Source organism: Xiphophorus maculatus, chromosome 23, assembly GCF_002775205.1.
Source record: "Xiphophorus maculatus strain JP 163 A chromosome 23, X_maculatus-5.0-male, whole genome shotgun sequence".
Classification (NCBI taxonomy): domain Eukaryota; kingdom Metazoa; phylum Chordata; class Actinopteri; order Cyprinodontiformes; family Poeciliidae; genus Xiphophorus; species Xiphophorus maculatus.
In genome coordinates this window covers 30,488,921-30,502,262 of record NC_036465.1, presented here as the reverse complement: position 1 = coordinate 30,502,262, position 13,342 = coordinate 30,488,921, and the positions used below count along the sequence as shown (strand labels likewise).

Here is a 13,342-nt window from a genome sequence, read left to right as displayed (position 1 = left end):
AAGTATTTGATCAGTAATTTTCAGTTTTTCTTCTTCTGAATAAAAGTCTGAACTGTTTGTGTTATTATATCCTGAATCTTGGTGCAGTCAGACTGCTCCATTATAATGACCTCAATGAGGCACTGTTTGCATCCGACTGCCCCTAAAGGTGAAGATGATGATGATGATCTGTGGGGAGGAGGAGGAGGAAGAAGGGATGTCACTAGTTAATAACCTCAGCCTCCCCCTGCCTGTCAGCATCATGATCGCAGAAAGCACCGGGAGCTCTCCACGGAAGGAGCCGCGTCGTGATGACCGACAGTGAGCGGAGCTGCAGCCCGTGACGCCCGACGTTTCCTCCACCCAGCCGGGTAGATATCTCAGCGCAGCGCGGTGGGATCGCTGGAGCCTTGGCACACACACACGCACACACACGCTCAGAAACTGCCTTCGTCTCTCCAGAGTGCACTTCGAGACTATTCTTCCGAGGCTTCTCCTTCTCTCCATCTGCGGAATTGAGAACTTCGGGGGCGGGGGGAGCAGACCGCTGCAGGCGGAGGATAAACGGACCCACGGATAGGTGTCCGCCGGCCGGCTGCGCGTTTTTCTGCGGCGCGCAAAGCGGAGCTGCTGGAAGTGTTCCCGTCCCTCCTCACTAGTCCTGTACTCCCCCCTTCCCCGAGCCCTCTGACCGGGCGTCCCGAACGCGACCAACATGGTTCTTCTGGGGTTCCTGCTCGCTTTTCTCCTCCCAGGTAAGAGTCGCTCTCTGCTGTGATTCTGCAGACCAGAACCAGAAACAGAAACCGGCTCCTTACAACTTTACCAGACATGAGCACTGAAAGCAAACTTCACTTGTCTTCTTGCTTTCTGATCCAAACTTCATTCTGGACCCTTTTTCTGGACTCTCTCCTCAGAGGGAGAATAAATGGGACTTTCCCGCGTTTCAGTAGGAAATTTCAGATCAACAATGTGAATATATTTTAGAGTCAGAGGTTAGTTTCTGGTTGTGGTTTAGTGGGAGACAGACTGTAAATATATTTACATTAAACGCCACTAGGCTACGCCCTTCCAGCTGAAAGCTCCTCACTGATCAACCGGTCAATCAGTCAGATGTCAGGGTAACTGGGAGGGAGTGTTCCTACCAGTTCCTTCCAGTTCACCCAGCTGGATGCACAATAATTACACCAGTAGCACTTTATATAAAGAAAAAAGAAACAAAGAAAGAATCTTTCATTCTTTATATATATATATATATATATATATATATATATATATATATATATATATATATATATATATATATGTATATATATATATATATATATATATATATATATATATATATATATATATATATATATATATATATATATATATATATCATGCATTAGTTATCTGTTACTTTGATTATAAAGGAGTGTAACATATTTTTCTCCCTTTTTCCTGAAAAACGTAGAGAATATCTGCAGATGTAAAAGTAACACAATTCTCTAATCTTGCTTTAGTGATGGAACAAGATCTGTAACACCTTCAGGATAAAATATTTTTATGGATAGTTTCCGTAAGAAAATCTTGTCTAAGCTATAGAAAAAAAATAAATTAACTTTTTCCTGTTCTAGAGTTTATCCTTTTTTCCTTCTTCCTCTCCAGAGGGAACATGGATACAGTAAAACATCTCTGAATTTTTTGAAGCTTTTCAGAAGTTAGTCTCCTTTTTTATATTTCAATTCAAGTCCAATTTTGTCTGATTAAAGGTCTCGATGAGGCTCTTATTTTCTCCCGGAGGGCAGGGCCTTTTATCTCATCTGAACAACAAGTCGGATCTCCTGAGGATTTGATTTGCACCACATGTTCAGCTGCACTTCTTGAGAATTTCAGATCCATTTAACAAAAAGTTTTTTTTATCTGAAATGCTGCATTTTGTTAGAATAAAGTGAGATAAATTCCTTGTGGGTGCGAGCGTGATCCTGAGGACCAGCTTGTTGAGCTCAACTCCATGTCTGTGTGTGTTCCAGACTTCAAACTCTGGGAGAAATTAATAATAACAGTAACAAAAAACAAAAAAACCCCAAAACAAAACAAAAAAACAATGAGCTGTGAATGGCTATCATACCATATTTAATAGGCGTGGTTGAAGCTGCAGAAACCATTTTGTAATTTCACATTGCAGTCTGGAACAGGTTTACAGGTAGATGCTGCTGGTCCAAATTCAGTGCAATTATCTGGCTCCAGATGCAGAAAATATGAGCAAATATTCAGACTCATAATTCAAGGTGGCTGGATAGTTTTTAATATCTTAAGGCAACACAAAAGATGAAACAGTTTCTTACAAAAAAACAAACAAAAAAAAAACACAGAGCCAGTTTGTATGGCTCCGAATGGGCTCTGGAGGAGTGGTGGGGGGTTATTGATTATTTCATCAGAAAGATCACATAGAGTCAGAGGGGATTTTTCAGCTGTGCCGCATTTGGACACGTTACCTGCCACGGCCAAATATTTGTTCAACTCCAACGCTTTAAGACGAACTGAAAACTGGACGTATGTGATGTTGCTGATTGGTTTTTAAAAGACAAATTTGCTTCCAGAAAAAAACAAAGAAAAGCTTTTTAAATTTAATTGATTTTCTTTCCACTTTTTGTGTGATTGAGATGACCTTTTGTTGGTCATGCGAATAAAGAAAAAAAAAAACAATCTTAACATCCGTGGGATTCTTTCTATTATAAATAATAATATAAAGAATATCTCTCATACTTGTGTTTGGCCACCAGGCAGAGTTTATGTTCAGCTGAATTTCAGAAAATTGTGTTGTGTAATGGTAACAGGGTCAGTGATTCACTAGTCCAGCTGTATGTAATTTACCATCATTTCCTGTTTATTATCTCATTGGATTTTTTTTAAAGATATTTTTTCTCAAAAAGTAAAGAAGAAAAATAGAAGAAAAACATAAAGCTCCATCTGCTTGGTGTTTTCAGTTTGTCCTCCAGGTGCAGGCGGCCGGCTCTCTGGTCAGCGCCTTTATCAGGGCCGTAGCAGAACTAATGAAATTCTCCCACGGTGGATTTAAACGAGAGCTTGTTCTGTACTGCGGCGTGGCCCTTCTGTGTTCATTAGTCCTGTTAATGATTGTCCAGCGTGTTCTGATGCTGGGACGTTGAGTGACAGGCTCATGTATCTCCAGGTCTGCCCCCCTCAGAGCCCCCTATCCCCCTCCACGCTCGGTTCTCTCCCTGAAGGCTTTCAGGTCGTGTCTGACTCGTTCCTTTTTTCAATCTCAATCTAAATTCCCCCTCGGATTCAGCTGCGCGTCAGAATAAATTGTTCAAGTCGTTCAATGAGGAAGTGCAGTCAACCGACACCGGTGTGCAAACACATTTGGAGCAGCGGTGTTTGACGTCTTATCGGCGCTCAGACAGGTGTGCGTGTTTGTGTGTATTTTTAGGGGGTTGGAGTGAATTCGTAACATGGTTCACTTTGCGTAGACGCCTCCTGGGAGTTTTCCAGGACATAAAGTGATACTGATACTTTGGGAGTGTAGCAGTTCAGCAAACAGGTCTGCATCACTCCGCGTTGGTTCCCCTTTAAACGTCCTCATGTCTCTGGACCGGCTGGATCAGCAGGGCAGCGTCTGGCATAAATGGAACCCTGGGTTATGCTTTCCTTCTCCACATGCAGAAACCAATTAATAAACACAGATGAGATTTTAACTACATGTCTGATAATACTAAGAATTCTGACTAACATCTGATTCAGTCGGCTGGGTTTTCATGCATCTGGACATTTCTCCATCAATCTAATTGCTAATAATTAAAATGCTTTTTTTCTGTTTTAACAAATAGATGTTGCAGAAAGTGGATTTTAAACGATATCTGCTCACCGTACAGTAAACAGATATCTGTGTTTCTCCTGCTGCCCTCTGATGGGATGGCACCCTGGGCGGAGAGCCACAATGGCCAAATCTAACCCCCACTTTTTAAGGAACTGTAACCTCATGTTTTAATGGAGATTTTTGTGTAATTGTTTTCATGGATATTTCATGTAGCACAGAAACTTTAATTTGGTTCTCTTTCAGATCACTTCTTTCTGGGATCGGTACACATCTAGAAATCAAACTGCATCATTTTCTTACTTAATGAAGTCATTAAATGCAGTAGTTTTTTGCTCATAACATTCCATCCATCTCTCGGTTCCTTTTCTACACCCGTTAGCCTCACCAGGCCATCACAGGGCAACAAACCAGATCAGCAGCCGTTACGTAGTCCGTCACTGTTAGGATCTCTCATCACCTTCCTTGTGTTTTGTTCTTTGCTGTGAGACAAAACCTGAAGAAAACCCAGAGCTGCTCCCAGAGAGCATCAGCACATAATATCTCTGCATGAATTCAACTTTTAGATGATCACTTTTTTCAGGTTGTTTAATCTTCAACTTACCAAACTATCCAAAAAGAGCAAAACCATACATATATTTATTTGTTTTCATAACTTTGCTTAAAAGAAAACTAAACCTTTAAATAGGGAATAAAAATGATTTAAACTTGATCATATATAATCATTTCATAACAGAGTAACTGGCATTATGATTCAAAGACTAAATCCTTACAGAAATTGAGATTCTAGTTTATCATTTTAAATCAACATTCCAGGCATCATATGATCATAAGGTACTTCCAAATGGTTTGGTTGTTACACAGACCATCTAAACCATGAAGGTTCAGAGTGTGGCCCCAGGGGCCAGATATGGCCCTTGAAATGATATCTGTTTGGCCCCAGACCACAAGTCGAAAATGGTAAAAAATTAGCTCTCAAAATAGAAAATTGATGAATTCAAAAAATGTGAAAATAAAGCAAGCATTCAAAGTGCTTTTGTTTTGGATCTCTAGTGGTACACAGATTTCATAAAAACTGTTCATTATTGAGCAAGTAAAACAAAACAAACAAAAAAATTACAATAAACCCAATTTTTTGCATTTTAATTTAATTTAATTAGACAGATTTGGCCTCTGGAGCAGAAAATTTGGACACCTCTGATTTAAACTAATGACATCATAATCACATCATATCTTAAAACATATTATAAACCAACTGGACTTTCATGGTAAACAATCTAGAGTTTGATTAAAGCAGATGAAACAGGGCTGGTGTGAATGAACCCATGAACCCTTGTGGATGTGCCCATACCTGGTGTACCCCAAGGCAGTGTGATGGAACCTCTTACTTTCCAATATGCAGGAGGAGCCAGAGGTGTTTGTTCCATATGAGAAGACATGTTGGAAAAGAACATGGCGACTTCCTGTGGCTGTGTGAGTTTTAGCTTGATTTCAATAGCTGTTTAGTTTGAACCCTGTTTGTTTCCACAGACTTTTACTCATTAACAGCTGGTTTCATCTTAGGGACCTTTTGAGACATAAAGCAGACTCAGTTTGCACTATTTTCACTCTCATCCTGATGACAGAATAAGCTTCCTCAAAGCAGTAGGATTCTTCTGTGCTATCAAATATCTTGCGACTCATTTATTTTTAAGAAAGACATCTGTCCTAACACTCCAACACTCCAAACCCGTGCATAAATTGTTCCTCAGCACCTCTTCCTTTTATGGCTCCTAATTTAGAAGTTAAAGAATTTCATTCACACAGCATGAGTTCTTACTCTACTGTAGTGTGTGCGTGTGGGTGTGTGTGCGTGTGTGTGTGCGTGTGTGCGTGTGTGTGTGTGTGTGTTGTTCCTTTTTCATTACTTGCTTTGGGTAAAAAGCCAAAATGATTAAGAAAACTCTTCTCCCACACAAGAACGTATATTCATACACACAGATGTCGGGCGGTTTTGGCTCTGCTCTTTAAGCCGCCTCACCTTTGAAACACTTATTTCTGACGATTATCCCACTGCACTGCAGGGGAACATGCTTTGAACAACAGGGGCCATTGCAGTAAGCAGACAGTGAGATTGAGACTGAGAGAGGACGTCTTATCTCTATTGATCGCTGGTGACAGATGATGACGTCCATGAAAAGCAATGAGGCCAGTGAAATGAGTATCATAAAGCTGCTTTGATGATAAGTGTGGAAAGAAAAAAAAAGAAGCAGCTTGGAGTCGGATGGCGAGGCGATCATCCCGGGTCAGACCCGGTTAGAGGGAGGAGTGAGGATGAAGAGGATTAGAGGTGAGTGAGGGGAATGAACTTGGTGAAAGAAGTGAGGAAATCCATCTTCCCTCTTCTGTTACATTTAATGAAAAATGAGCAGCGGACGAGGCTTCCATCCACCTGCTTCCATCTGATCTGGAAGCAGGAGTGTATTCGCCGTGTGTGCCTGCTGATGAGTGTGTGTGTGCCGCATGCTTCTCAAAGGGAATCGGTGTGTCTGGGGGAGTAGTTTGGAGGTCTTCTGTGTGGTTTGTTGATAACTGGGATTTGGAACTCAAACACAGAGAAAGCAGATGGTGTGTTGGCTGCTGCTGCCTTCACTGTGTGTTTGTTGAGTGTGTGAACAAACATTATGCTGCGTGCGGGGATGCGTCTGCGAGTGTGTCCTTATCTCAACTCGACTCCGGCCCCGAGTCAGTGGTCCCTGAAGGTACCTCTGCTCTCTGCGGTGAAGGTCTGGGCCAAGGCTTGACCTCATGTCCATCTGCTATCATAGTGACAGATGTGTCAGAAATTGGCTTCAGATCTGTGGCTGGACCTACAATACCAAGTTAGTCTCTCTGACAGATTTGGGATGGCAGCAGGAACCACTGACTTCCATTTCCGCTTGTTCTTTAAATCCTACAAATGTTTTCAAGTTCTCAGCTTCAGACGTCTGCTTGTTGTGTAACGTGTGAAGCAGAGTGTCTCTGAGGGAACATTCATTATCTGTGGAGAAAAATAAACACTTTGCCTTTTCGTTCACATTTTCACTTTTGAAACACTTTTGACAATTGAACCACACGTCTTTCTGAAGGTAAAAAAAATTATTTGACTCTGAATCAGTTTGTTTCTTTGGCAGCAATCACCCCCAGTTTAATACACACGTTGCCATTTCATACTTTCCTACTTCCATTTTGTACCAACAAGCAAACCCTTTCACACTGATATACTTGTATTTCAGTTCATTTCCCTGCCTAGCTGCCCATTTCAGATGTCATAATGTCATAGTGGTAAAGCTGTTAAATCACATTGTGTAATTGAATTTCATAGTTTATTATTTACTGAAAAAATTGTTTTACATGCCTTTTACATTTACTCTAATTTAGGCAAGTAGGCTAGAATGAAATATGAACGATTAAGTCCTCTGATCAACCAGAATAACTCTAAGTGACTTCCTGCTGGTAGTAATAAGTAATAAAACCACTTTTCCTTTCAGTAGACCATGACTAACATATAGGAAATCATCATAGGTTAAATTATAGGTTGCAAAGGTTACAAAACATCCCCCTGGTGTTCTGATGGATGGTCTGTGCAGAGCGTCTCGTGATAGACCAGGAAAAGTCACGTACAAAACTGCAGGGATTCAACATGGTGACTCTGCACCATGTTGAATCTCTGGAGTTTTGGAGCTGGTCCTCAAACAGAAACCTCTGTTTGAGGACCAGCTAATTTCAATTTACTGTCACTTGAACTTTGGCTGATTGTATAGTTTGAGGTTATAATTAAAGCACAGCTGATTTCCAGAAGATACACTAAGCCATGTTGTTGAATTATTGTTGTTCTGTGTTGTTACCCTTCACGACATGGTGAAGGGTAACATGATTGGGCTTGTGCTAACGGGTTAGCCTGGCCATTGCATTCTAATATAATTCTGCTCAGTACTTATCTCCCTACTGGGATTTCTTCCACTGAGCTCATCAGTTTCTCAGGATGCATTTCATCTTGGCCAATCAGTGAACAGAATGAGGAGGTTTGAATTGTGATGTTGAGATTCTGAGCTGTTTCAGAATTGTCTGTGGTTGTGTCTTTTTAATAGCAGCAGAGGAAGTGAATGACCACACTTCCAGATATTGTTAGCTAATATTAGCTTGCATCAGAGCAGAAGGGAAAAAATGATAATAATAACTTGAGTATTATACATCAAACTAAGCAGGATGTCTTCATAGAAGATATTTATGTGAATCGCTCTATGGCTCGCTCATGATTCCACTACTCATGCCTCTGAAAGTCTTTTCAGACCTTTCAGCGTCTGTCCCCATCACAGGTCTGCTGGTGTTCATAATGGTGTCCTAATTGGACGGTTCTCTCTTGCTGCGGAACAGTTTCTGTCTGAATGTATGATCTAAACAGCATGAGAACATTTTAAAACAGTTAAAATCCAACCCATTCTTTGCAATAACCAGATAAATAAAAAGCTTAGCGTTTGAGTAACAATAACCAAAACATTTTTTTTCCAGATCTTGTTTGGAAACTTTACTCAAATCACAGTAATCCAAAGTGTTTGAAATAGGAAAACATAAAACCATCATTTACTTCTGCTCTTCCAGCAGTCATTTTCTCTTCTATAGCTTGTGAAACTCGGAACCATTTTCTTTGACAAGATTTTTCTTTTGTTGTTGCTTCTCACTCCGTTCCCCTGACAGCTGCAATTCTTGGCTGTTTGACAGATTTTCTTTCTACTGCATTTTTGCAGTCGGGATGTTTGGAGTTCGAAGTAGTTTTCAGTCATTGTGCATTTATTCTCTTTATGGCAGCAAAACGAGACCTTTCAGGCACTCCGGGACTAAATGCATAAAATTTTTGTGGTTTAATGTGTTAACATTGTATGTACACAAAGGAAAAAAAATGCCTGGCTATTTGGAGTTTCCAGAAAAAAAAATCTCTCCTTTGGATATTTAACATTTTTAATAGCTTTTACAAATCAATTAGGACCTTTAAAATTAGGCTTTTTTTTTTGGCAAAACAAAAAACCCTTTCAATGTCAAAGTGAAATCTGGTTTCTACAAAATAATGACAATTAAATCCAAATTTGACACATAAAGTTGGTGATTACCTTAATATTCATCCCCTTTAAAGTGACTGACCTAATTCAACAGAGTCCCTGCCAATTGGTGCATGCATGTCGTCTCACTGCAGTCAGGTGATCTCCATTCCTCTCATTGTGATTGTAGAATAAAGACATCTGGTTCTGGACGGTCCATTCTCTGGTTTTCAGTAACCATGGCTACCATTCCATGAAGACTAACCACTCCAACCAGTCAAAGAAAAGGTTACTGAGAAGTACCAATCAGGGGATGGACACAAAAAATCCCTAAGGTCATGAACCTGGAGTTCAGTTATCATCAACAATAAATAAAAATTCAATGATAAAATGACAGCTATTTTCTTTTTTTGGTTACTATATTGTCCCCAACCCTAAATAATAATAACTCAAAGCAAAACAAATTAGGAGAGATGTTTTTTAACTCCCCACAAACAGAAACACTGATAACTATAACTAATGTCATATTTAACACTGAAGCTTATTGAGCTAAGGTCTGGTTTCCGTTGCTGAGTTCTGTTTGGATGAAAGTGGAAGTTCAGCTTGTGACTGAACAAGGATGTTATGATTCTATCTCCCAGGTGTGAGCAGCGACTGTGACTGGTTCTCCTTCTTGTGAGGAGAATATTGTACGGCCAGTTGACATGACGCCAAGACAAGATGGCTCCTCCTCCATGTGAAAACAGAACAGACCTCCGACAAACTAACACGGTTATATGGTGAAGTAGTGAAGCTCACTGCGTTACTGCATTCCCTGAGATATTTGTGGATGCATTTTTGCCTTATCAGCCAACAATAAGACAAAGAAAATGCAAAATATTTCGAATGAGTCATACATCAGGTCTGGAGAAATTTATGTTAAATCCCAAAGGTCTGAGGAGCGCTACACTGCTTTGGCAAATAACTAAATGTGTTTTTTTTCATTTATCTTTGGCTACTTGGTGGTTTTCTGCTCTCTCATGTTGAAATACATTTTTGTTTGTATTTCTTTTGGTTTTTATTGCATAAATATTCTCAGCAGCTCAGCTGTATTAATCTGTACCACTCAGACATATTGCACCCAAACAATTTGTGGAACATGCAGCAGTAATCTGTGGCCCCTTCAGACCCAGAGCCTCCAGACAGAACCATATTGTTCCATGTTGTACTGGAATTATTAGGTTGTCCTGCTGCTCAAAACTGGAGGATATTCATCATTTATTTTATTATTAGATTTATTAATCTTCCAAATATTTGAACAGCCATGCTTTCTTCTATATCTATGTGACCTTCATGGCAGTGTTGGGCAGTTGTTTTCCACTTGAGCAATTACCTAATAGTACGTATCTGAACTATGTTTCGATCATGTATGTCAGGCTGCATATGAATATTTGAACCACAGCCTGAAAAGTTACTGGTTTACAAAGAACCGGCACCTTTTTGAAGCCAGAGCTCACATCTATCATTTTGGAGCCTGAAACATTAATCTTTGATTTCACCACAAGCATCCAATGTAATGATGGCAAAAACCTTCATGCAGATGAACATGTGGCAGTCGATCATTGTTGTATTCAGCTGTTCATAAGCTCAACCAGAAGCATTTATCCATCTTTTACATTTTTCCAGACTGTTTGAGTTTTGGAAATGGAATAAACTTTATTCTGCCCTCTAAGTGCTGTGGATAAAACGGGTCTTAAGTGCAAAGCCTGCCTCAAATGCTCAAGCTGGTTAGAATGGCCACAGATTATGATGGATAAACTATTTTTTTCCCACCTTTAGCACATTATACAATGAATACATGAGGTTGATTGACAGCGCTAAGACCCTTCTCCTGGCTCTGATTGGTTGTTTTTGGTTGTGCTCTTATCAGACGGCAGTGGCAGCACAGGGAGGAGGTGGAAGGACTCGATTATCACAGATTATCTGTCTCATATCGTACTGTCACAACACAATCATCATTTTACCAAATATGTAAAACATATTTGTTAAAGGACATAAATTATGAACATGACATTAATTGTTCACCCTCTTGTGTTTAATCAAACATCTCAAAGTTTTGGTGTTGAGCTAGTGGCTGAATCTACACTCTGCTGCCACACTGGAATTACAAAAGGCAAGATTTTCAAATCGGGGAACATTTCTCCAGTTGAAGCAATCAGAAGTCTTCATTCCTCTCTGAACGAGGGCCAGCAGGAGGAAATCCTGCAGAATGCCATCTTGCAACAAGGGTGCGCCAAAGCCTCCGGTCCAGAACTGTTGAGCGCTCCATCAGCTCCTGGAGAATGAGATGCAATGAGTTCAGAGTCAGAGATAATACTCAGATTGGAATGAATGTTTTATAATTGACTGATTGTGTTGCCTCCACAAAAATGTCTGCACCTAACCTGTGTATGAAGCAAAGCATTGAAGAATGGGGCTGTTTTTTTTTTTTACCAGGTTTCCTTTTTAGAAGTAAAGGCTTCTTGGGCTGCCAGCCCAAGCAGGTTGAGTTCATATGTTGTGCACAAGACAAAGAACATTCATAAAGCTGGATCAGGGTGTAATTAACAGAACACAACTATTGGCAACCCCTAGGCAACATAGCGCCTAATGTTTCTGTAAAGGCACCTTGGATGCCTTTACAGTTTGCTATAATCCATGAACACATGTTGACAATCTGAAGGGCTGGTTTACATCAGGCCACCCTCTGTATCTGAGCTGAGGGACTCAGCTGAATCCCTCCTCCCCAATTCTTTTCTTCTCCCATTCAGCCACTTTACTTGAGGCTGCAGTTTGCTCAGTACACAGCAACCCAACAGGAGAAGGCATTCATCACTGTGTGGGATGTTTCCAATCATCCTGACATCATCCATTATATTGGTCTTTGATCATAATTACACTAATCATGGCCCCTCTATTAGCACTGTGTCTTATAAACAAGGAAGTGGGGGAAATTAGATATGTGATTCAGAGTCTCTAAATGTCTGGGATATGTGATAAGAGCTTTGCAGGTGACTGACTTCTGTGCAAAAATGATGAGGAATCAAGGCACAAACTCCTAAGAGTTGGAGGTATAAAATAGCCAATTAAGATAAGATAAGATAAGATTTATTTGTCATTGTCATCAACAAATTACAACGAGATTGAGATTTGCTCGACTCGAGTTAAGATGCAGGTTGCGTGTATATACATAATATACAAAGATAAAGAAATGAATAAGAACAAAATGAGAAATAAATGGACATCAGAAGATGGTTGCAGCGCCTGGAGGTGTCGCAACAGAATTTACATTTATAACAAAGTGGTGTCAAGAGCAGAAGTTCTTATGCCTTTATATTGTTATTTTTCAGCACTGTGTTCCACATGTTAAATTTTTTTATTATTAGAGTGGTTGACCTACCCTGGTGCTCCAGAACTAATTTTACAAGTGTTTTGAAGTTTGTGATCTGTTAAAAGGTCACTCAGACTCCAATTACGAGCTCTCAACTTCAGCTCTTAGTAAGGAAGCGCATGAAGTGGAGCCAAAGTCCATGCAGGCGCCCTCACATGTCCGGTAACCACAGGCTGCAAACACACAGCCTGCCTCTCCTCAGCTTCAGTCGGGTTTCAGGGTGAGCTTTTCACAATTCAGCCATCAGAAATGAAGGAAGCCATCAGGAGTGGAAACTCCACTGCTGCATGACCTTATTATTGAAAAGACTGATATGGTGAGCATCATTAAAGCAGAAAATGGTAAGGTAAGGGAAAAAGAAAATAAAAATGTATCAGTTCTTACATTTCCTTTCATACTCATTTTGATGCAGGGAGCGTGAAAACAGGAAATAACAGGTTTTAAATGATACACAGTACATCCATTTCTGTATTTTATAGCTGTGAAATAGAATATTTAGAAAAAGATGCCTAACAGAAACAGAGAAACACAATCGGGTAAAAAAAGGAGTTAATGGCAGCAGGTTATTGCAATCTGGAAAAGAAAGCATCAAAAATAAGTTGGAAATTTTTTTTTTTACAGAAATGCAGAAATGGCTCCTTAACAACAACTAAACTAGATTTTCACCTTTTGGTTGGGAAACGTTTCATTTCAGTTTTTGGCAGAATGTCATCTTCTGGAGTTATTTTCTCGTGAGTGAATTTGTACAACTGAGAATTATTGTCACTGAGCAGTACATTTCCACCAAAAAAGTATTTTAAGGTGATTTTCACACTATTTACAAGAGAAAACTGGGATATTCTTTGATTTTAAAAAGTTGGAAAATTGTGAGGGAAAAGTTAAAATTGTCCAGGAATAAAGGCATTCTGTAATTAGAGGAATTGTAAATAAAGAAGACTGCCGTGGCGCATCAGAAAGCCTAGTGGACATCAGAGACGTCTTTGTGTAATTTTGTCTGTTAAATATAATCCACAAACTGTCACCACTGCTTCTTCACAGTTTGCCATGAACTCACGTTTGGTCTCGAGGGCTTTT

The 13,342-nt window shown here is 39.9% G+C and overlaps 1 protein-coding gene across 2 annotated transcripts in view; it reads left to right on the top strand.

The window, feature by feature from the left end:
• The first annotated feature begins 243 nt into the window (after positions 1–243).
• LOC102219971 (GDNF family receptor alpha-4-like) overlaps positions 244–13,342 on the top strand; it is a 51,932-nt gene continuing 38,833 nt past the window's right edge. Inside the window, exons 1-2 of one of the 2 annotated variants that reach the window (XM_023328195.1) lie at positions 244–350; positions 442–734. In XM_023328195.1, the coding sequence (XP_023183963.1) occupies positions 695–734 (40 nt within the window). In that variant the 5' untranslated portion in view covers positions 244–350; positions 442–694. Of the gene's footprint in view, positions 735–13,342 lie in introns of both variants that reach the window. The other variant, XM_023328194.1, reaches the window with a different exon arrangement.